At 39.7% G+C, this 23,690-nt stretch overlaps 1 protein-coding gene across 1 annotated transcript in view; it reads left to right on the forward strand.

Annotated features, from left to right (window-relative positions):
* The window catches only part of DGKK (diacylglycerol kinase kappa), a 161,096-nt gene that overhangs the window by 43,119 nt on the left and 94,287 nt on the right, over positions 1 to 23,690 (forward strand). The window contains exons 4-9 of the mRNA XM_043897422.1: positions 5,580 to 5,690; positions 10,009 to 10,089; positions 12,403 to 12,507; positions 20,332 to 20,467; positions 20,947 to 21,050; positions 21,353 to 21,478. Of these exons, the coding sequence (XP_043753357.1) occupies positions 5,580 to 5,690; positions 10,009 to 10,089; positions 12,403 to 12,507; positions 20,332 to 20,467; positions 20,947 to 21,050; positions 21,353 to 21,478 (663 nt within the window). The remainder of the gene's footprint in view (positions 1 to 5,579; positions 5,691 to 10,008; positions 10,090 to 12,402; positions 12,508 to 20,331; positions 20,468 to 20,946; positions 21,051 to 21,352; positions 21,479 to 23,690) is intronic.

Raw genomic sequence — 23,690 nt, forward strand, 5'->3', positions numbered from 1 at the left:
TGTGCTCATAGTGGAAGTCTGGTTTTCACTGGAGGAATGGTAACCCACTCATCCCAACTTGGTCCAGCCTCCCTCCCAAGAACAGAATGAGGAAGTAAAACAGAAGAACAGCCAGCTAATAACAGGTAGTGGTGTATGTCATGATACTTGCTTACTTTTTGATTAGGTGAGGGTGGAATTCACTCTGGCTATGTAACAGGGGCTCCTTTTGCTAGGAAAGGGTAAGAGAATCCTCCAAAGCCTCATCTAGCAAAAAACCACTGAGCCACAGAAAAACAGGCCTAACAGATAGTAGAAGCTTTGGAGGATTTTGGAGGAGCACAAGGAAAGGTTCATAGAAGCAGTTGTACTTGCCCTTTCCCAACTAAGCAGCAGGCAGGTGTTAATTATATATAGGCAATTGGGCTGCTTTACAGACCCTGTTGAGATATTTTATAAAATATACTTGTATAAATATGGAGCAAAGGAAATCCTTACCATCACTGTTGTCAAATAATTTGTACATGCTGAATTGTAGAACATCAGGGAGAAAGATCACTGGTGCTCGAGTGCAGGGGTTTCTGGGAATAATGAATTGAGGGATTGGCTTATTAAAGAAAACACAAAAAGAAACTGCTTTCTCCTCAAGGGCTGCCACAGGTTAGGCAAAGATGTTTTCTGTGAATGCTGTACTCAAGACCTGAATTAACTATGCCTCAATAAATCCTGGGGGCTTCCCAGGTGGCTCAGTGGGTAAAGAATCTGCCTGCAATGCAGGAGACGCAGGAGACTGGGGTTTGATCCCTGTGTAGAGAAGATCCCCTGGAGGAGGGCGTGGCAACCCACTCCAGTATTCTTGCCTGGAGAATCCCACGGACAGAGGAGCCTGGCGGGCTACAGTCCATAGGGTTAGCAAAGAGTTGGACAGGACTGAAGCAACTGAGCGCACATGCATGATAAATCCTGCGCTCTTGGATTTGAATGAAGTCAGTTGATGTCTGTAGTGATTGAACTCAGCACCACACTCACTCCCACTACGAAACACCCAGCCTTGAGTGTTTAAGAGTAGAGATATCAGTGCTATTTGCATTTTAATGTCAGATAGAACTGCGTGCAATATGTTCTGATTTAAGAAGCATTTCAGTATGTACAAGGATCCAGTGGCCCTTCCTAACTTCTTCCTATCTGCAGCACCAGACATATTGCCACAGGAATGTGGCAACTTGAACCAAGAGGATTACAGATGTGCCTCATTTTATGAACTATCTGTGTGCCTATAAACATGGCCACCAAAAAACAATTCCCATACATAATCCTGTTTTTTATTGCCTCCCATAGTAACACTAGAGATGCAGTCTTCTGACAATTATTGTAGTCCCAAGATGCTGCAAAATCTCAAAAATATCTAACATTGACCATCTTACTTGAGAAGGAAATTTTCAACTGTCTTGATAATGTCTTAGAAATAAAAATATTAGTCACTTAAAGAAATAATAGTTCAGGGTATCTTTCATAGGACAGAATTGATGTAGGTGCCTTTCACTACCTACTTCAGAGTGATGCTGGGAAGTTTCAATAACAAAAGTAAAAGCACTTTATCCATTGCAAAGCTCTGTATGCATGTGAATTCTCCTTACTTTTCTAATTATTCTTGGATAGTCACTTTAAAGAAACAGAAGAACTCCCCATCTGGAAATTGGAAGTAATACTTCACATGGTTGTGGCAAGGGGTCAGTGAAATGATGTTATCTGGAAACTGAAAATCCTGTTACACGGTAGGCGAGGGCTCTTCTGCTAATGCCTCACTTTACAGGCTGTATTTTTTGGTTTGTTTCTTCCAATTTTTGTCTCATGTCCTTGTTAAGCTTAGTGACCCTAGGCAGGTTAAGTTTCGTTTGCATGCACATATTTTATTGACTTGTGGTAGCCTATTGATTGAGTGGTTTTTTAGCTTCTGCTTGTTCAAACTGACTTCTGGGAGCCACTTATTGGGTTTTTAAGTAAACCATGGTTTATTTAGAAACATCTCCCCAATGGGGACAGAGTTTAAAAACTAAGAAACTATATGAATTTTACCTTCTCTCAACCCATTAATGGGTGTTTTTGAACACTAATGGATTAATGGATATTTGTAGAAGTTCAGAGTTGACAATATAGAGCCTGAGTTTAGAACTTGGTACATTATTTACCAGAGACATATTAACACCGGAGGCATTGGTTTCTGCAAAAATCCCCCAGTCAATAATGTGTTAAGAAACTTTTAAATGGTCTTCTAACCTTTCTCCTTAATTACTATACATAAATAACATAAACATTTATCTGCTACCAACTTGGTAATATATATCTTACATATACAGGCACACAAACTCTGAACTCATACACTGCAACCTCTTCTGTTGCCAGCCAGGAATACCCACCACTCACTCATTTTGTCATCTAGAGGAACTAAGAGTAGTTACAGTTCAGAAATTGCAAATTGGTTGTCGTGTGGCATGATTTTGGCCTCATCTATGTTTTGTTTGGCCCTCTCAAGTTTTTGTTTTAATTTAATTAGTAGTTAATATGTCCATATTCCAAAACTTCACACAAATTTTCAACTGGATTGCCAACTTGTCTTGAAAAATGGAATGAATTGGTAATAATTTATTCAATAATTCATTCAATAATCCCCTAGAACTTAGCAGCAACTAGGCTTGGGCTCGCCAGTTCCCCTACTAGGTTGTTGACTCTCATGTAACCAGCTAGCCTTCTATGGTCATTGAGTAGACAGCCCTGCACTTAAAACTAATGCATTCATAAAGACCAGTTTAATAGCATGGAACAGAGAGGAGATAATTGTGATTTGGCCGGTGTGCCAATGGCAGGATGTGTGAGTGGATAGCCACTATCTTAGTGGAACCTCTCATTTGAACCAGAAGGTAAACATTTAACACGATGGACATGAAGCTCCCAAAGCTCCTTCAAATGATTCTCTGAGCTCATATAACTTCATGTTTGTCTACATGGGTTATCTGTCCCTCTACCTCCAGGGAAGGTGCTTGCAACTTCTTTAGCTGCTCCTAAGGGCCTAGCAAACAGTGAGGTCAATAGTAGGAGCTCAGAAAATATGAAGCATTCTATCCAGTGATAGATGCACCATAAAGTCTTTCTTTTTTTAAGTATAGCAATATGAAGTTTATTAAAGTAAACTAACATGCATGCAATTAAAGCTATCCAGTCCTTACAATTAAAGTAGCTAGATATTGGTTACATGGCTTTTACCCTGAAAGAAAACAATTCTTAGTTAACTGAATCACCTGTCATTTTCTTTCTTTTCTTTTCTTGACCGTGACAAATGCTGAGTTCATGAAATGAGAACTGAACATTTTGATGATTTGCTTTGTCTCCAGATTAATGGATTAATTAGCTAATTAATTAACTGGTTTTCTGTGTGCCTAGGTGGATAACATGATTAATTAGTAGGACACAAGTAAAGGAAGAAAAGGGAACATTTCTTAAGTACCAGGAAGGGGAATTAAACAGTGATCATTACTATAGGTTGACAGAAAGAAGTAGCTGGGGAGAAGAGGCTGAATTCTATTTGTTTTAGTATGTCAAATCATAGGGTATGGCAATTTTCTGAGGGAACCAGAGGGTCCAGGGTTCTGGGAGTCTTCTAGAGAAACAAATCCCCCTCCTCATTTCATCATTGCCACCTCACCCCACCATCCTAATCCTGAAAGCAACAGGAGGAGAAGGAACCTGGGTATGGCAGCAGGGGTAAGAAAAAGCAGTTGAAATTGAGATGTTTTAAACTTAAAATGGAATGGGGGAAATATCCAGCCAAAAACTGTAAATAAACTATTACAAAGGATACCATACATGGTAAAATAAGAACAATGGAAGAATTTAGCAATTGACAAAGTAAAATAGCTTGGGAAAGGGGAAGAAATAACAGATGTGGCTTCAGTTGTACAAAGTTGGAGCATTTAAAATTTTGAACTTAAGTCTTTGGCAGAGAGAAGTAAATATGACTGTCTAGGTATCATGAAGACTTAGTGTGGAACAATATATGGCATAAAGTTGACAAGATTGGGATAGAGTATACCAAATGCCATCACTGAGAATATATTCCATAGGCCATCCGACCAGAGGAAGAATGATGGAATCACAGAGCTTACACAGAGTTGTTTTCTCATTGATGACTCAATTTCAACAATTTAAATGTAATTTCTCACTCTGCATGCCACATTCCCACAAGATCTTTTTATCTCTTTGTCTTGACTCCTTGGCACTATTCTTTTGTAAACATCTCAAGGGTGGTACAATAACTTGGAAACTCCCATAAGTTATCAAGATGATTCAGGTAAACTTTGATTGCTATGAACTGACTTTTCAATTGACATACAGAGGCTCTGTCCATTAGTACTAACCTATTGGTTAAAGAATTGAACAGATAGTATAACAGATGTGGGTATATTTGGGAGAGCGGGAGTAGCAAATGATTGTTTAAGTGGGTCCCAAACTTAAATACCTGCTGGAATCGGGTGCCCCATTTAAAGGGAGAAGCTGCTACTCTGTTCCCGCAGACTGTTGCCATGTGAAAATGTAGGTCCCCTGTTACCAGATGTTCAGATTTTTTTAATAGAAACTTGGATTTTTATCTTAAACCTTCTGCTTTTTAAATATCATCAATTAATTAAGAACTGAAAAACACAAGGTGGGCCAAGCAAACGCTTCCGCAACCACCAAATGGTGAATTCTAATTTAGATGATGGATGGAATTCATGGTAGAGCCTGGATTTTATGAATTAAGTCTGTCTCTTCATCCATTCAGCATGGGCTTATTTGCAGCTCGGTGGGTGTGAGTTCTCCCAAATGGTAGTCTTGCATGTTGACTTGTATCCTATAAGGTTACATTGGGGAAAGCCTCCCCAATGGTAACATGGTAAGCAGACTCTATGCTTGGTTAGAATCAGTCTGTTCGAAAAGTAACAGAAAAATCAGTTGGTAAAACTATGAGATATGTAAATAAAGTAATAAGATGGTAATTCTTTTTCATGCACTTTTTGCTCTCACCAGATCATGAATCCCTTGATGGCTATGGTAAAGACTTGGGATTTGGTTCTAAAACTGTTGGGAAGCTACTGGAGGCTTGTGAGCAGGAAAGGATATGATCCAACTTATTATTCAAAAAGAACACTCTAAAATAGCAGATAGGAAAGCCCTGTCTAGGCCTGCAACCTGAAGACTTCCAAAATATCCGCCCTTACTGAACTCAGCGTCTCCCCCAACCATTTGTTCTTCCCTAGGAATGTAGCTCTTATATTTGTGTTCTGTCTCTCATCCCCTCCTCCTACCACAAATGAAAATGTTTTCCATGGTTGTTGGGCCATGTGTCCTAAGAAACTTAGAGCCTATATGATTTGGAATGTGTTATCCAAGGGTAACCAATGCTTTTTCTGAATAAACTAACTACTCTGTATTCTTGCCTGGCCCTTAGGCCATTTCTCAGATATGTGACAGGGCCTTCCAGATATCTGAACTTCTCAAATGAGAGGACAAGTGATATGGTCTTGCAAATTGACCTAATTACTCAAAGCTATGCTTCTATCTTTCAGAAAATACTGAAGGAAGGACCTCTTCTAAAGAGCTGTAACTCATTCAAGAGATGGAAGCTTAGATATTTTCTGGTTCGAGGACAACGGCTCTGCTTTGCACACCATCCTGCGGTAAGAGAATACACACACACACATATGTGTATGTATATGTATACAATCTTGTCAATTGTGTTAGTAGGTAGGTACCAGGAAATATTTTGAGAGGAGATAAACCAAGAGGTAAAGACAAGTTAGCAAGAATTAAGGTGGATAATCCTAATCTGCTCCACTATGTCCCTAGCTAGACCATATCCCATTATGTTGTTGCTGTTCAGTCCCTAAGTCATCCTGGACTCTTTGCAATCCCATGGACTGCAGCACTCCAGGCTCCCCTGTCCTTCACTACCTCCAGGAGTTGGCTCAAATTCATATCTATTGAGTCAGTGATGCTATCTAATCATCTCATCCTCTGCTGCCCCTTTTTCCTTTTGCCTTCAGTCTTTCCAAGCATCAGGGTCTTTTCCAATCTTTACATCAGTTGGCCAAAGTATTGGCACTTCAGCTTCAACATCAGTCCTTCCAATGAATATTCAAGGTTGATTTCCTTTAGGATCGACTGGTTCGATCTCCTTGCTGTCCACGGGACTCTCAGGAGTCTTCTCCAACACCACATTTCAAAAGCATCAGTTCTTTGGTGCTCAACCTTCTTTATGGTCCAACACTCACATCCATACATGACTACTTGAAAAAATATAGTTTTGACTAGACAGACCTTTGCAGGCAAAGTGATGTCTCTGCTTTTTAATATGTTGTCTAGGTTTGTCACAGGTTTCCTTTCAAGGAGAAAGCATCTTTTAATTTCATGGTTGCAATCACTGTCCATGTGATTTTGGAGCCCAAGAAAATAAAATCTGTCACTACTTGCACTTTTTCGCCTTCTATTTACCATGAAGTGATGGGACCAGAGGCCATGATCTTAGTTTTTTTAATGTTGAGTTTCAAGCCAGCTTTTTCCCTCTCCTCTTTCGCCCTCCTCAAGAGGCTCTTTAGCTTCTCTTTACTTTCTACCATTAGAATGATATCATTTGCATATCAGAGGTTGTTGGTATTTGTCCTGACAGTCTTGATTCCAGCTTGAGCTTCATCCAACCTTCATCCAGGATTTGAAATAGCTAAGCCGGAATTTCATCACTTCCACTAGCTTTGTTTGTAATGATGCTTTCTAAGGGCCACTTTCACAGCATCATCTTTTAGGATTTGAAATAGCTCAGCTGGACTTTCATCACGTCCACTAGCTTTGTTCATAGTGACGCTTTCTAAGGCCCACTTGACTTCACATTCCAGGATGTCTGGCTCTAAGTGAGTGATCACACTATCATGGTTTTCTGGGTCGTGAATATCTTTTTTGTATAGTTCTTCGGTGTATTCTTGCCACCTGTTCTTAATATCTTCTGCTTCTGTTAGGTCCATACCATTTCTGTGCTTTATTGTGCCCATCTTTGCATGAAATGTTCCCTTGACATCTCTAATTTTCTTCACCAGGTCTCCAGTCTTTCCCTCTATTTCTTTGCATTGATCACTGAGAAAGGCTTTCTTATCTCTCCTTGCTATTCTTCAGAACTCTGCATTCAGATGGATATCTTTCCTTTTCTCCTTTGCCTTTCACTTCTCTTCTTTTCATAGCTTTTTGTAAGGCCTCCTCTACAACCATTTTGCCTTTTTGCATTTCTTTTTCTTGGGGATGGTCTTGATCTCTTCTTCCTGTACAATGTCATGAACCTCTGTCCATAGTTCTTCAGGCACTCTGTGTATCAGATTTAATCCCTTGAATCCATTTGTCACTTCCACTGTATAGTCATAAAGGATTTGATTTAGGTCAAATCTGAGTGGTCTAGTGGTTTTCCCTACTTTCTTAAATTTAAGTCTGAATTTTGCAATAAGGAGTTCATGACCTGAGCCACAGTCAGCTCCTGGTCTTGTTTTTCTTGACTGTATAGAGCTTCTCCATCTTTGGCTGAAAAGAATATAATCAATCTGATTTCAATCCTAAAAGATGATGCTGTGAAAGTGCTGCACTCAATATCCAAGCAATTTTGGAAAACTCAGCAGGGGCCACAGGACTGGAAAAGGTCAGTTTTCATTCCAATCCCAAAGAAAGGCAATGCCTGAGAATGTCCAAACTACCATACAGTTGCACCCATCTCACATGCTAGCAAAGTAATGCTCAAAGTTCTCCAAGCCAGGCTTCAAAAGTACATGAACTGTGAACTTCCAGATGTTCAAGCTGGATTTGGAAAAGGCAGAGGAACCAGAGATCAAATTGCCAACATCTGTGTTGGGTCATTGAAAAAGCAAGAGAGTTCCAGAAAAACATCTATTTCTGCTTTATTGACTATGCCAAAGCCTTTGACTGTGTGGATCACAACAAACTGTGGAAAATTCTTCAAGACATGAGAATACCAGACCACCTGAACTGCCTCCTGAGAAATCTGTATACAGGTAAAGAAGCAACAGTTAGAACTGGACATGGAATAATAGACTGGTTCCAAATCAGGAAAGGAATACAGCAAGGCTGTATATTGTCACCCTGCTTATTTAACTTATATGTAGAGTACATCATGAGAAATGCTGGACTGGATGAAGCACAAGCTGGAAATAAGATTAAGATTGCCGGAAGAAATATCAATAACCTCAGATATGCAGATGACACCACTCTTATGGCAGAAAATGAAGAAGAACTAAAGAACCTCTTGATGAAAGTGAAAGAGGAGAGTGAAAAAGTTGGCTTAAAACTCAACATTCAGAAAACTAAGATCATGGCATCTGGTCCCATCACTTCATGGCAAATAGATGGGGAAACAGTGGAAACAATGACAGACTTTATTTTGCAGGGCTCCAAAATCACTGCAGATGGTGACTGCAGGCATGAAATTCAAAGACGCTTGCTCCTTGGAAGAAAAGTTATGAGCAACCTAGGCAGCTTATTACAAAGTGGAGACATTACTTTGCCTGCAAAGGTCTAGTCAAAGCTATGGTTTTTCCAGTAGTCATGTATGGGTGTGAGAGTTGGACTATGAAGAAAGCTGAGCACTGAAGAATTGATGCTTTTAAACTGTGGTGTTAGTGAAGACTCTATTGAACCAGTCCACCCTAAAGGAAATCAGTCCTGAATATTCATTGGAAGGACTGATGCTGAGGCTGAAACTCCAATACTTTGGCTACCTGATATGAAGAACTGACTCATTGGAAAAGACCCTGATGCTGGGAAAGATTGAAGGCAGAAGGAGAAGGGGACGACAGAGGATGAGATGGTTGGATGGCATCACTGACTCAATGGACATGAGTTTGAGTAAACTCCAGGAGTGGTGATGGACAGGGAGGCCTGGAATGCTGCAGTCCATGGGGTCGCACGCAAAAGTCAGACACGACTGAGGGACTGAAATGAAGGCCCACTTGACTTCACACTCCAGGATGTCTGGCTCTAGGAGACTGACCACACCCTCATGGTTATCTGGATCAACAAGACCTTTTCTGTATAGTTTTTCTGTGTATTCTTGCCACCTCTTCTTAATCTCTTCTGCTTCTGTTAGGTTCTTAGTGAGCCACTTCATTCTTTCTGGCCTGAGTGCATGCTAAGTCACTTCAGTCGTGTCCGACTCTTTGCAACCCTAGGTACTGTAGCCTGCCAGGCTCCTCTGTCCATGGGATTCTCCAGGCAAGAACACTGGAGTGGGTTGCCATGCCCTCCTCCAGGGGATCTTCCTGAGGCAGGGATCAAATCTGCAGCTCCTGCATTACAGGCAGATTCTTTACCCCTGGGCCACCAGAGAAGCCTCAATCTTTCTGGAGCTATTAGTAATTGCCCTGAACTCTTCTCCAGTAGCATATTGGACACCTTTCAACCTGGGGGCTCATTTTCCAGTGTCATACCTTTTTGCCTTTTCATACTGTTCATGGAGTTCTCCAGTCAAAAATACTGGAGTGGGTTGCCATGCCCTCCTCCAGTGGACCACGTTTTGTCAGAATTCTTCACTATGTCCTGTCCATCTTGGGTGGCCCTGCATGGCATGGCTCATAGCTTCCTTGAATTATGCAAGGCCCTTCACCACAACAAGGCTGTGATCCATGAAGGCAGTATCCTACTATATTCTCCAGCATAAACCTTTAGTTCTAAATAATCCTGGACTACATAAGCTTTCCTATAAATCCACATATAAGTTTTGGGAAGAGTTGTGTTTTTGGTTTAGTTTAGTTAATTTTCTGTTTGTTACATGATATATAAATCAAAATCATGATGCTAAATAAATCCAGCACTCAAGCCAAAGAAATAATGGGATTATAACTGCCAAAAATGCCTGTTAGTGTGCCTATGTGTGTGTTTACTTTTTAGTGTATCTTTGCCTCAATAACCAGATGGTTCCTTTTCCCTCTCCCTCTCATACCTTTCCAGTTTGCACGCTTTGAAACAATTGATTTGTCTCAAGTTGCCTTGGCAGAAAGCAGCTGTAGAAACCTTTGCCACAGTTTTTGCGTAAGTAAAATTAGGATTGCCTGAATGGGCAAGGGTGAGAGATAGCTGGGAAGAGGGGTCTCCATACCCACCTGTCGCCTGTTTGGAATTCAAATTTCCCAAGTCTTCTTTGATCCCAAAGTGTGTTTGGAAATCCACTTAAAGTAGCATTGCAAATGAGTGCTAGAGATTATTCATGTGAGTATTTTCTATCAGCCCACTGATGGGGGAAAAACATGATTGCCCTGGTCTCTATTACCAGTTTGATATAAAAGCAGAGCTGATTTCAGGATTGGGGTGGCTATTTCAAAAATCAATCCTTCTGGTGAAGGTAATTTAAATGAATATCATTGAGAGGCTTTCAAGAGACTGCTAATATGTTGTAGACTATATCAAGATATTTGAGCTATGTGACATTCTCTCCTTTGATGAAGCATAAGAATCTAAATCCAAAGTGAAAGTTACTCTATGCTGAAATTACTAATGAGAGTACCTCAGAGAAAGCAGAGGATTTTCTAGGGATGTATTCAAGGGCATGTCACTGCTAAAATGTCATAAGACGGTCATTCAGGTAAATTCAGAACAGAAATCTCACTGAAAAATAACAAGTCTATTGGCCCAAGAATTCTCCTACCCATCTCCTCACAAAAATGTTTTTTTCTCAGCCTCAGTGGTGGGTTATGGAGAGCAGGATTCCTCTTCAGGCAGGTGGAGAGTGGTACTTAGCAGACTAAAGAGCTACGGGCCCAATACCCTGCTTCCATGGCTGGTCCACAGTCTATTCTCCTTTGAAAGGAGAGCAGTTGAAAGGAGACCCTACTCTCATTTCTCTCTCATTGCATCATACTGACCCAGGAAAAAGCTGAGGGTTCTGTTGACCCAGTTCCAAAAATCTTAACTTTTTAGTGATAAGCATACAAGATAATGTTTGGGGTATCCATTCTACAAAAATTCCAAGGGCTAGGTTTCCCCTTAGCCTAATTAAAACACAGAGGCACTATGCGTCAACCCTACATAAGAATGGGTTTAGACCAAAGCAGTGACTGTTGTTACTAATTCCAACGAGTCCCTATTGCCATTATCACAGAATCATGCTGTGCTACATTCACAAGAAGAACAAAATTGTCTGTTGGTGTGGTGAGCTCTAGCTGCAAGATTTGGGCTTGGGGTGGCGGGCACTGGTAATGAAGATAAGTAAGGCCATTGAAGCAATGGCTGATGCTATAGCTATCCATGCTCCCTCCTGCCCTTTGGGAAAAGATGAAGTTAGCATGGTCTACCTCTGCTAGACCCTCAACATGGCTTTCTCATTGTTTCTGCAAGGTTCTTGCACCAAGCAGGATTAAGAGAAAAAATAGTAAAATTCTCTTCAGATTTTCCCTAACCATAAGAAAGAAAGAAACTGGATTAGTAGTTTCCTCACTGCAGTCTCACTCTCCCCTCAAACAGAAATAGGCACACCCTGATGAAAATTAAACACTTTTACCATTTCGGGTAGATAGAGCAGCAAGTAAGCAAGTAAGATTTTCAGGCAACTTTATTTGAGTAACAGATGGGTGCTTGGTCTAGTGTTTAAGAGCATGTGTGCTGGAGCCAAAGAATCTAGATTCAAATTCTGGCTTAGTTTCTTACCTACTGTTTTGCCCTGAGCAAGTCATTTAACTCCCTTTGCCACAGAAAAAAATATTAGAAAGATGGTCGTGATAACCCTATATGCAAAACAGAAAAAGAGACACAGATGTACAGAACAGACTTTTGGACTCTGTGGGAGAAGGCGAGGGTGGGATGTTTTGAGAAAACAGCATCGAAACATGTATATTATCTAGGGTGAAACAGATCACCAGCCCAGGTTGGATGCATGAGACAAGTGCTCGGGCCTGGTGCACTGGGAAGATCCAGCGGGATCGGGTAGAGAGGGAGGTGGGAGGGGGGATCGGGATGGGGAATACATGTAAATCCATGGCTGATTCATGTCAATGTATGACAAAAACCACTACAATATTGTAAAGTAGTTAGCCTCCAACTAATAAAAATAAATGAAAAAAAAATAAAGTGAGGGAAAATAATACTGCCTAGCTCTTGGATTTGTAATGAAGATTGAAATAACTAAGATACATAAAGTACAATAGAAGAGTGCCCAGTACATAGTAAGTGCCTTTAAACTGCTGTTTATTACTGTTATTAGTTGGGGTGGCTCTAGGAACTGCTGTTATATATTTAAGAAGTTGCTTTGGGTGTGCTTGGTAGACCTGTCTAGTATCTTAGAGAGTTCAAACGCTCTGTTTGGGGGTAAAGTTTGACTTGGGAACCAGCTAATAATGTGACTTTCTGTAGGTGATCACACCACAACGAAATGTTACGCTGGCTGCACCCAATCGGAAAGACATGGAAGAATGGATTAACGTCATAAAAACCGTGCAACAGGGAGAAATTCGTAAGGTAGGGGAAATAATAGAGAATCCACTCAACTCTCATGGGTAAACACTTAATTGACTGCATTAGCTAAGCCACCTTTCAAACAGGGAAATAATAAAATGGAAACAGATATCATCTGATCAGGAATTTTGGATGTATATCATTAGGAAATCTGTCTATAAATAGAATTAATTCACTTAGACTCAAACCTTGGTAAATATGCAGTTTAGATACCTCTGTACACATCCACTTTGTATATAGATGTCACTGTTTGCTCAAGATGTATGTGAGAAGCTAACTTAGATGTTCTTATGTTATTAATAGCATAGCTGCAATCAGCAGTCTTGACTTGAGTCTGCTGAGTGACTATAGTAACAACTAAGGAAACTGAGGCTCAAGGATAAGGAACCAGACCAAGACAAAATAATTGCTCAGTTGCAAAGCCAAGATTTAGACCCAGGCTATGTGAATCCAAAGCCTATGTCTCTAACCATTATGCCCCTCTGCCTCTCTGTTTACCATTCACAACAAAGGAAATGTAGAGGGAGGAGCAAGGAACAGTCTTCCCCAAAGCATGGCAGGGTTCCTTTTCTCCTTAACAATACCAAGCCCTGGGCTACTGCTCCCTGCAACAAGTGGTGCTACCACTGCAACTCTGGGCTATGCCCTCTGCTCAGTCTTCTACAGACCTACTGCACTAGAAGTTATGTAAGTTCCAAGAGGGGAGGGATTTTTGCCATTTATTTACTTAGAGCAGTGTCTGGCACATAGCAGAGGCTCAATAAATACTCTTTGAATGAATAAATGAATCTGAGGGTAATCTTGGGCCCAGGGTTTAGAAAGAGAGTGATATATAGTTCATCCTAAAGCCAAGTTCTGCTGTGAAGGTTTTAGAGATAATGGGGAAGATTAATTCAAACTTAAAAAGAAACTGATATATAGGAGAAAAGGCCCTGTGGTACTCAAGAGGGATAATGGATTCTATAATCCCATAATCATAAGCTAGCAAACTTTATAAAAGCCATTAAAAAGAAGTACAGAGAACCTATATATGAAAGGGGTCAAGTTTTCCAGTAAAATGCTAATGTTTTATTGTTTGAGAATTCAGGTTTTCTTTCTCTACTTGTTAGCAAAAATGCATATAAAAGTTAAAAAATATAACCTGATGTCTTAAGTAACTAGTAAAGGGTCGAGGATTGTTACAAATATTTGGGGTGGAACAGTGTAAAATAATAGGTAGTAATGTTGTTCAGTCGCTCAGAGGTGTCTGACTCTGGGACACCATGGACTGCAGCATGCTAGGCTTCCCTATCCTTCACCATCTCCTGGAGCTTGCTCAAACTCATGTCCATTGAGTCAGTGATGCCATCCAACCATCTCATCCTCTGTCGTCCCCTTCTGCTGCCTTCAATCTTTCCCAGCATCAGGGTCTTTTCTGAGTCGGTTCTTTGAATCAAGTGGCCAAAGTATTGGAGCTTCAACTTCAGCATCAGTCCTTCTAACGAATATTCAGGACTGATTTCCTTTAGGATTAACTCGTTTGATCTCCTTGCAGTCTAAGGGAGAGTCTTCTCAACACCACAACTCAAAAGCATCAATTCTTTGGCATTCAGCCTTCTTTATGGTCCAACTCTCACATCCATACATGACTACTGGAAAAACCAAAGCTTTGACTATATGGACCTTTGTCAGAAAAGTAATGTCTCTGCTTTTTAATATGCTGTCTAGGTTTGTCATGGCTTTCTTCCAAGGAGCAAGTGTCTTTTAATTTCATGGCTGCGGTCACTATCTGCATGATTTTGGAGCCAAAGAAAATAAAGTCTTTTTCTTTAGTCTTTAGTCTTTCTTTAGTCTTTAGTCTTTCTTTAGTCTTTAGTCTTTATCAACACTGAACATTGATATCTTAGGAATCAGTGAACTAAAATGGACAGGAATGGGAGAATTTAATTCAGGTAACCATTATATCTACTACTGTGGGCAAGAATCCCTTAGAAGAATTGGAGCAGCCCTCATAGTTAACAAAAGAGACTGAAGTGCAGTACTTGGGTTCAACCTCAAAAATGACAAAATGATCTCAGCTTGTTTCCAAGTAAACCATTCAATATCATAGTAATACAAGTCTATGCCCCAACCACTGATGCCAAAAAGGCTGAAGTTGACCACGTTTATGAAGACCCACAGCACCTTCTAGAAGTAACACCAAAAAAAGATGTGCTTTTCATCATAGGGGATTGGAATGCAAAAGTAGGAAGTGAAGAGATACCCAGAATAACAGGCAAGTTTGGCCTTGGAGCACAAAATGAAGCAGGGCAAAGGCTAACAGAGTTTTGTCAAGAGAAAACACTGGTCATAGCAAACACCCTTTTTCAACAACAAGGGACAACTCTACACATGGACATAACCAGACAGTCATACAGAAATCAGATTGATTATATTCTTGGCAGCTAAAGATGGAGAAGCTCTATACAGTCAGCAAAAACAAGACCAGCAGCTGAATATGGCTCAGATCATGAGCTCCTTATTGTAAAATTAAGGCCTAAATTGAAGAAAGTAAGGAAAACCACTAGATCATTCAGGTATGACCTAAATCAAACCCCTTATGATTATACAGTGGAGGTGACAAATAGATTCAAGGGATTAGATCTGGTAGACAGAGTGCCTAAAGAACTGTGGACAGGTTAGTGACATTGTACAGAAGGCAATGACCAACACCAACCCCAAGAAAAAGAAATGCAAGAAGGCAAAGTGGTTATCTGAGGAGGCTTTACAAATAGCTAAGGAAAGAAGAGAAGTGAAAGTCAAGAGAGAAAGGGTAAGATATACCTGAATGATTGTAGAGCTCCAGAGAATAGCAAGGAGAGATGAGAAGGATTTCTTAAGTAACCAATGCAAAGAAATAGGGAAAACAATAGAATGGGAAAGACTAGCGATCTTGTCAAGAAAATTGGAGATACCAAGGGAACATTTCATGAAAAGATGGGCACAATAAAGGACAGAAAAGGCAAGGACCTAAAAGAAGCAGAGGAGATTAAAAAGAGGTGGCAAGGATACACAAAGCTATACAAAGAAGGTCTTAATGACCCGGATAACCACGATGGTGTGGTCACTCACTTAGAGCCAGATATCCTGGAGTGTGAAATTAAGTGGGCCTTAGAAAATATTAGTATGAACAAAGCTAGTGGAGGTGATGAAATTCCAGCTGAGTTATTTAAAATACTAAAAACAATGATGCTGTTAAAGTGCTATACTCAATATGTCAGCAAATTTGGAAAACCCAGCTATGGCCGCAGGACTGGAAAAGGTCAGTTTTCATTCCAATCCCAAAGAAAGGCAATGCCAAAGAATGTGCAAACTACCATACACTTGTGCTCATTTCACATGCTAGCCTGTTAATGCTCAAAATTCTTCAAGTTGGGCTTCAACAATATGTGATCTGAGAACTTCCAGATGTACAAGCTGGATTTAGAAAAGGCAGAGGGACCAGAGATCAAATTGCCAACATCTGCTGGATCATAGAAAAAGCAAGGGAATTTCAGAAAAACATCTACTTTTGCTCCATTGACTACACAAAACCTTTTGTGTGGATCACAACAAACTGGAAAATGCTTAAAGAGATGGGAATACCAGACCACCTTAGCTGCCTCATGAGAAACCTGTATGTAGGTCAAGAGGCAGCAGTTAGAACTGGACATGGAACAACTATGTGGTTCAAAATTGGGAAAGGAGTGTGACAAGGCTGTATATTGTCACCCTCCTTATTTAACTTCTAGGCAGAGTACATCACTCGAAATGCTGGACTGGACAAATCACAAGCTGGAATCATGATTACTGGGAGAAATATCAGCAACCTCAGATATGCAGATGATACCATTCTAATGGCAGAAAGCGAAAAGGAACTAAAGAGCCTCTTGATAAGGGTGAAAGGAGAGTGAAAAAAACTGGCTTAAAACTCAACATTCAAAAAAACTAAGATCATGGCATCTGGTCCCATCACTTCATGACAAACAGAAGGGGAAAAAGTAGAAGCAGTGACAGATTTTCTTTTCTTGGGCTCCAAAATCACCGCGGATGGTACTTGCAGCCATGAAATTAAAAGACGCTTGCTCCTTGGAAGGAAAACTATGACAAACCTAGACAATGTATTAAAAAGCAGAGACATCATTTTGCTGACAAAGGTCTAATATAACTATGATTTTTCCAGTAATCATGTACATATGTGAGAACTTGACCCTAAAGAAAGCTGAACACTGAAAAACTGATGCTTTTGAATTGTGGTGATGGAGAAGACTCTTGAGAGTCCCTTGACTGCAAGGAGATCAAACTGGTCAATCCTAAAGGAAATCAACACTGAATAGTCACTGGAAAGACTGTTGTTGAAGCTGAAGCTCCAATATTTTGGCTCCCTGATGCGAAGAAATGACTCGTTGGAAAAGACCCTGATGCTGGGAAAGATTTAGGTCAGTAGGAGATGGGGGTGGCAGAGGATGAGATGGTTAGATAGAATCACCATTGAGTTGGAAGATAGTGGAGGACAGATGAGCCTGGTGTGCTGCAGTCCATGAAGTCCCAAAGAGTCAGACTGGACTTAGCAAGTGAACATCAACAACAGCATATATAATTAAATTACTTTACTGTACCTGGATCTAACACAATATTGTAAATCAACTATACTTCAAAATTTAAAAACAGAAATAACACAAGAGGTAATAAGTCCTGACAAGATTGTGGAGAAAAGAGATTAATAATAAATTATTATTGGTACAGGCCTTATAGAAAGTAGTATTGAAGTTTCTCAAAGTATTAAAAATATAACTACCTTATGCTCCAGCAATTCCATTCTGGGTATATATAGCTATAGGACATGAAATCAGGATCTTGAATATGTATCATCACTCTCATGTTTCTTTCAGCATTATTCACAGTAACCAAGATATGGATGTAACCTAAATGTCCCTCAGTGGATTAATGGGTTAAAAATGTAATATTTTTATATACAAATACAATGGAATATTGTTCAACCTTTAAAAAGAAGGAAATCTTGCCAGTTGTAATAATATGGATGAACCTGGAAGACATTATGCTAAGTTAAATAAGCCAGACACAGAAAGACAGTATTGTATGTCTTAATTTATATGTGGCATCTAAAATAAACTCAATCCCCAGGAGAAGGAAATAGCAACCCACTCCAGTATTCTTACCTGGGCAGTCCCATGGACAGAGTAACCTGGTGGGCTACAGTTCATGGGGTCACAAAGAGTTGGACCCCAAACTTCTTATTGGGGTTGGACTGCAAGAACTTGGACTGCTACAACAAATCCACAAATTGTGTGAATTAAGAAACTTAATCTGTCACAGTTCTGGAGTTTAGAATTCCAAAATCAGTGTATTGGCAGGGCCATGGTCTCCTGAAGCCTCTAGAAGAGAATCCTTCTTTACCTCTTCTTAACTTCTAGTGATTACAGGCATTCCTTGGCATTCCTTCACTTGTAGACACATCATTCCAACCTCACCCTCTGTCAGCACTTGCTGTTCTCTCCTGTGACTATGTCTGAATTTCCCTCTTCTTATAAGGACAGTAGTCACTGGTTTAGGGCCTACTCTAATCCACTCTGTGTGTGTGTGTGTGTGTGTGTGTGTGTGTGTGTGTGTGTGTGTGTGTGTCGCTCAGTCGTGTCCGACTCTTTGTGACCCCACAGACTGTAGCTCGCCAGGCTCCTCTGTCCATGGAATTCTCCAGGCAAGAATACTGGAGTGGATTGCCATTCCCTTCTCCAGTGAATCTTCCCAACCCAGGGATCAAACCCAGGTCTCCTGCATTGTGGGCAGATTCTTTACTGTCTGAACTGCCAGGGAACCCCAATCCATTATGACCACATCTTAAATTGATTGCATCTATAAAGATCCTATTTTCAAATAAGATCACATTCACAGATACTAGGTATTTGAACATATTTTGGCAAGGGACATAATTCAGCATACAACACATACTCACTCAGGGTTGTGTGCATCAAAGTTTCCTTATACAATAAGATGCACATAAGGAATATAAATCCCATTTCCTCTACTGCTGAACCAAAACAATGTCCATTTTATATATGTTTATATTATGTAGCCACTTGTACCATGAAATTCAGTATTCTACTCAGAGTTCTTCATTTCTTCCATTTGTCCTATAGAATCTTGAACACTATAGGAGAGCTCACTTGTAACTCTATACTAGAAGGATCTGTTTAGGAAGTTGTCTCCTACAGTAGACTATGAGCTCCTTGAGGGCAAAAACTATGGATCATGCATCTCTACATCTCTAGTTCCTAGCTTTGTAGATGACACAAAGTAGCTCTTAGTAATTATTGGAGGAGAGGGGGAAGCTGGAAGGAAAGAAGGTACTTGTAGAGTTATAATCTTGTGGCTTGGGAAATGGAAAGGTGCTGGTTGCTCAGTATGTCAAGACCGAGTCTATCTCATTTCCTCATGACTCTCCACTCTCTACTCTGATCTTCTTGGAACTTTGCCAGGGTGTCAATATAAAAAAAAATAATACAATCACAAAGTGACCTCATACTAGATGAGCCTTTGTCTCATCCAAGTAGCTTTTCCTTCCAGAAGCTTCCTGGTCAACAGCAGTTTAGCACATAAATAGCATGCCAGAGAGGGAAGCAGGGTTCAAAGAGTACCATATACAGGCTATGTTTTAGATGACTAATTCCTATAAATTAATCAAAGTTGAAGACTAAATGTGCTAGGTCCCTCAATAGTGCCCTCTTTGCTCCCCCTCTTTTTTCCTCTCTCTCCTATCCTTGTCTCTCTCTCTCTCTCTCTCTCTCTCTCTCTCTCGGACCACTATCAGGAAGAATGTGTATTTCATTTTAAGGTCTTATGCCTTTACATGCCCAAATGATTATAACATCAAGAATAAATAGCTGAATGTGTATACCTATGTCTACATTCCAGAGGAAGGCAGAGGAAGAAGAGATTAGGCATTCATAGGAATTAGAGAAAAGGTGGAAGTGTCCTGTGGAATGCACACCCAGAATAAATTGGAGGGTTTTTGGTGCCCACCCCTCCCCCTTCTCCTTTTAGCCCCAAAACTAGTTGCTGTTATACCCTGTGCCTGCCCAACAGTCATGAGAAATAGGCTGTGTTAAACAAATGCAGCATTTACAGGCAGGTTAAAAGTAAACATCAAATTCAATACCATGAAAGAGGGACACCAAACAGAAAGCCATTTCAAGAGGGCAGAGACTTTGTCTTATTCATCACTATATCCCCAGTGCCTTGAAAAGTGCCAAACACATAGTAGTTACTCGGTAAATATGTAATGAATTTTGAATGAATCGAATTGATTAACCAGAAAATTTCTATAGGCAGTCAGAGCATGGTATTCAGAAAAGAATGCTTTGGCCAGAAGCTTCTGAAATGAAACTGTTGTCCCAGCAATGCAGTTCTCTACTCACTTGGCAGCAGTAAGCCAGGAAGGGTAACATATATCTTCAGGAGGAAGCTAAAGCCTGACAAGCATTCCTTAGCCCGGGGTCAGAGCCCTACTTCCTCTCTTTCTTGCCTGGTCAGAGGATTTGGAACCCCTGCGCCCTGCACTGGGAGTGTGGAGTCTTAATCACTGGACTGCCAGGGAATTCCACCCCCTCATTCTTTTTCCCTTTCCAAAACCACTGGGGAAAAAAATAGAGATGGGAGGTTTATTGTCAGCTCAACTTTGATTCTTACTCTTCACATGCTCTGACACCTTATATAGCTGGCCATTTCACCCTTAGCATCAGGTTTTCTGGCTTTCCCTAATCCATCTCTGTGATTAACTCTCTATTCTTTGTTCTCTTTTATTTATTTTAGATACCTGCAGCAGAAAACAACCCTTTTCTTACTGGAATGCACTACTGGTATTCGAGCCACAGTCCCCGGACCCAGCACTGCAATGTTTGTCGGGGGAGCATTCCTGCCTTATCTCAAAATGTTATCATCTGTGAAGGTAACTTTCTGATTCCTTTAGGAAGTGGAGCTCAGCGGGTGGAGACAGGGGTGAAAAAGTTCATGTGGCTTTAGTATCATTGACTCAAACCACATGACTGACTCTAGTGTGAGATTAAACATGATATTTAACAGACTGGGAAAAGAAGATGGGAGGAAACTGGCATGAGGGAGAATTTTCATGAATCAAAAGAGAGGGTTGGATCTGGGAGGACTGGACAATACAGTCACATGGTTGAAAACAAACAAACAAACAGAAAATCACCTCTTTTTTATCATCAATTTCCATTCAAGTTGGGTAGTAGAAAATTTGGCCAGGAAGAATAAAGAGAAACTGAAATATATGGAAAATAAGCCTTTGGAGTTAAGTCATAACTTCTTAGATGCATCTAGGTTCTAGCTTTTAGAGCAGCTTAGGGAAAGAAATTAGAATCTTCATTGTCACCAGATTAACATCCATTTTTTTTCTTCTTTTTACAGTGTGCAAAGTAAAGTCTCACAGATTATGTGCTTTAAGAGCAAACAAAGATTGCAAATGGAATACATTATCCATTACTGATGACCTCCTCATGCCTGCAGACGAAGTAGTGAGTACCAGCCATGCTTTCTCATAATCACCGTTTTACATCTCCCCTTCAGTCAGGACACACAGACAACCCAAGTAGGCATGTTCCCTAAGCTCATGATCCAACAAATCTATAAGAATGAAAGCCTCCTCCCATCTCCCACCTGTCATTGGTCACTAGTATCGAAGTAGGGAGAGCAGGACAATGGAGAACTTCCTTAGGGTTATCTAGTGTCCTCCAAGGGGTAGTACAGTTATTCCAGCTGGCCTTCCTCTCTTTATATCTCTAACTTCTATATCTTGTCTCTTTCTATCTTTCAGAAAACCATGCCTCATCAATGGGTAGAAGGAAACATATCTGCCAGTTCTCAGTGCGCAGTATGTCATGAGAACTGTGGCAGTTACCAGAGACTTCAAGATTTCCGGTGTCTCTGGTGTAATTCTACGGTAAGACTCTTCTCATCTCCTTGATACTTAAGAGAATTGACTTCTAGAGAAGGGGTGGATTGGAGGTTGATTGTGCCTACATATAGATAGAAATCTCAGTGACCCTGACTCAGATATAGATTATACAGATTCTATAGTGTAGAACTCAATATCCTACCTTTCTAAAATTTGCTATGGAATCTTTGAGAGAAAGATGTAATACTCCCTCTTATCTTTGAGGGTCTTAAATGATGAAGCCTGCTAGCAAATGGGAAGAGCTGAACACTTTTATGACATTATGGTCAATTAAAAAATTTGTTCTCAGTATACCCTTAAGAAACCTCCTGCTTTCCTCATTTATAATTTCCTAGGAAATTGTAATCTTTGTTAGTTAATAATGGTTAATAATATTAGTACATTATTACTGCCACTATATATTATTTTATATACATGACCTCATTTAATCTTACAACAACCCTAAACCAACCCTCATTGTCCCCATTTACAGAAGGGGAAAGTGAGGTCCAGAAAAGTGAAGTGATTTGCTCAAGGTCATGCAGCCAGTAAGCAAAACAGTCTTGATTTATACATAATTGTGCAAAAAACTGTGCTCTTAGCTACAACATTACCACACCTTTATACCAGTGGTTCTCAGCTGGGGTTATTTTCTCCCACCCCCAGGACACATTTGACAATGTCTGGAGAATTTTTTGTATCCAATGATATTCTGATGGAATTTTTTCTATTTATTGAAGTATAGATGTTTTATGATATTATATAAATTTCAGGGGTACAAAATGATGATTCACAAATTTTAAAGTTTATACTCCATTTATACATATTATAAAATATTGCCTTATTCCCTGTGCTGTTCTATATATCCTTGTAGCTTATTTATTTCATACATAATATTAATAATTTGTACCCCTTAATACCCTACCCCTATCTTCACCTCCCCTCTTCCTTCTCCTCACTAGTAAACACAGGTTTGTTCTCTATACCTGTGAGTCTATTTCTTTTTTGTTATATTCACTAGTTCATTTTTTAGATTCTGTATATAAAAGAATACACGGTATTTGTCTTTCTCTGTCTGACTTATTTCACTTAGCATAATACTCTCAAGGTCCATCCATGTCAGTGCAAATGGCAAATTTTCATTCTTTTAAATGTCAGAGTACTATTCCATTATATATAACAGAAAAAAAAGAACTTTTTAGCCACTACAACTTTACATATGTAACAATTGTTCTTTATCAATTCATCTGTTGATGGGCACTAAGTAAGGATGCTTCCATATCTTCACTATTACAAAATATGCTGCTGTGAACATTGAGGTGCATGTATATTTTTGAATTAATGTTTTCTTCAGATATATAGCCAGAAGTAGGATTATTGGATCCTAGGAGCCTAGCAAGCTATAGTCCATAGGGTCACAGAGTTGGACACAACTGAAGTGACTGAACACGCATGTGATATCTCTATGTTTAGTTTTTTGAGGAACCTCTATACTGTTTTCCATAGTGGCTGTACCAGTTTACATTCCCACCAACAGTATACTAGGGTTCCATTTTCTCCACATCCTTGCCCACATTTGTCATTTGTGGTCTTTTTGATGATAACCATTCTGACAGGTGTGATGTGATATCTCATAGTGGCTTTGATGTGCATTCCCCTGATAATTAGTGATGTTGAGCATCTTTTGATGTGCCTGTTGGTGTTCTATATATCTTCTTTGGAAAAATTGTCTATTTAGGTCTTCTGCCCATTTTTTTATTGGAAGATAATTGCTTTAGAATGTTGTGTTGGTTTCTACTGTACAAAAACATTCATCAGCCATAAATATTATATATATATATATATTTATTTAGGCTCCCTCTTGAGCCTCCCTTCCATTTTTTAATTGGGTTGTTTTAAAATATTGAGTTGTATGAGCTATTTATATATTTTGGATATTAACCCCTTATTGGTCATATCATTTGCATATAGTTTCTTCCATTCTGTAGGGTGTCTTTTCATTTTGTTGATAGTTTCCTTTGCTATGAAAAAGCATTTAATTTTAACTGGATCCCATTCATTTATTTTTGCTTTTATTTCCTTGCCTTAGGAGACAGATAAAAAAAATATTGTTATAATTTATGTCAAAGAGTGTTTTGCCTATATTCTTTTCTAGTAGTTTTATGGTTTCAGGTCTTATATTTAGGTCTTAAATCCATTTTGAGTTTACTTTTGTATA

The sequence above is a fragment of the Cervus elaphus genome, chromosome X, assembly GCF_910594005.1.
Source record: "Cervus elaphus chromosome X, mCerEla1.1, whole genome shotgun sequence".
In the NCBI taxonomy this organism is placed as follows: domain Eukaryota; kingdom Metazoa; phylum Chordata; class Mammalia; order Artiodactyla; family Cervidae; genus Cervus; species Cervus elaphus.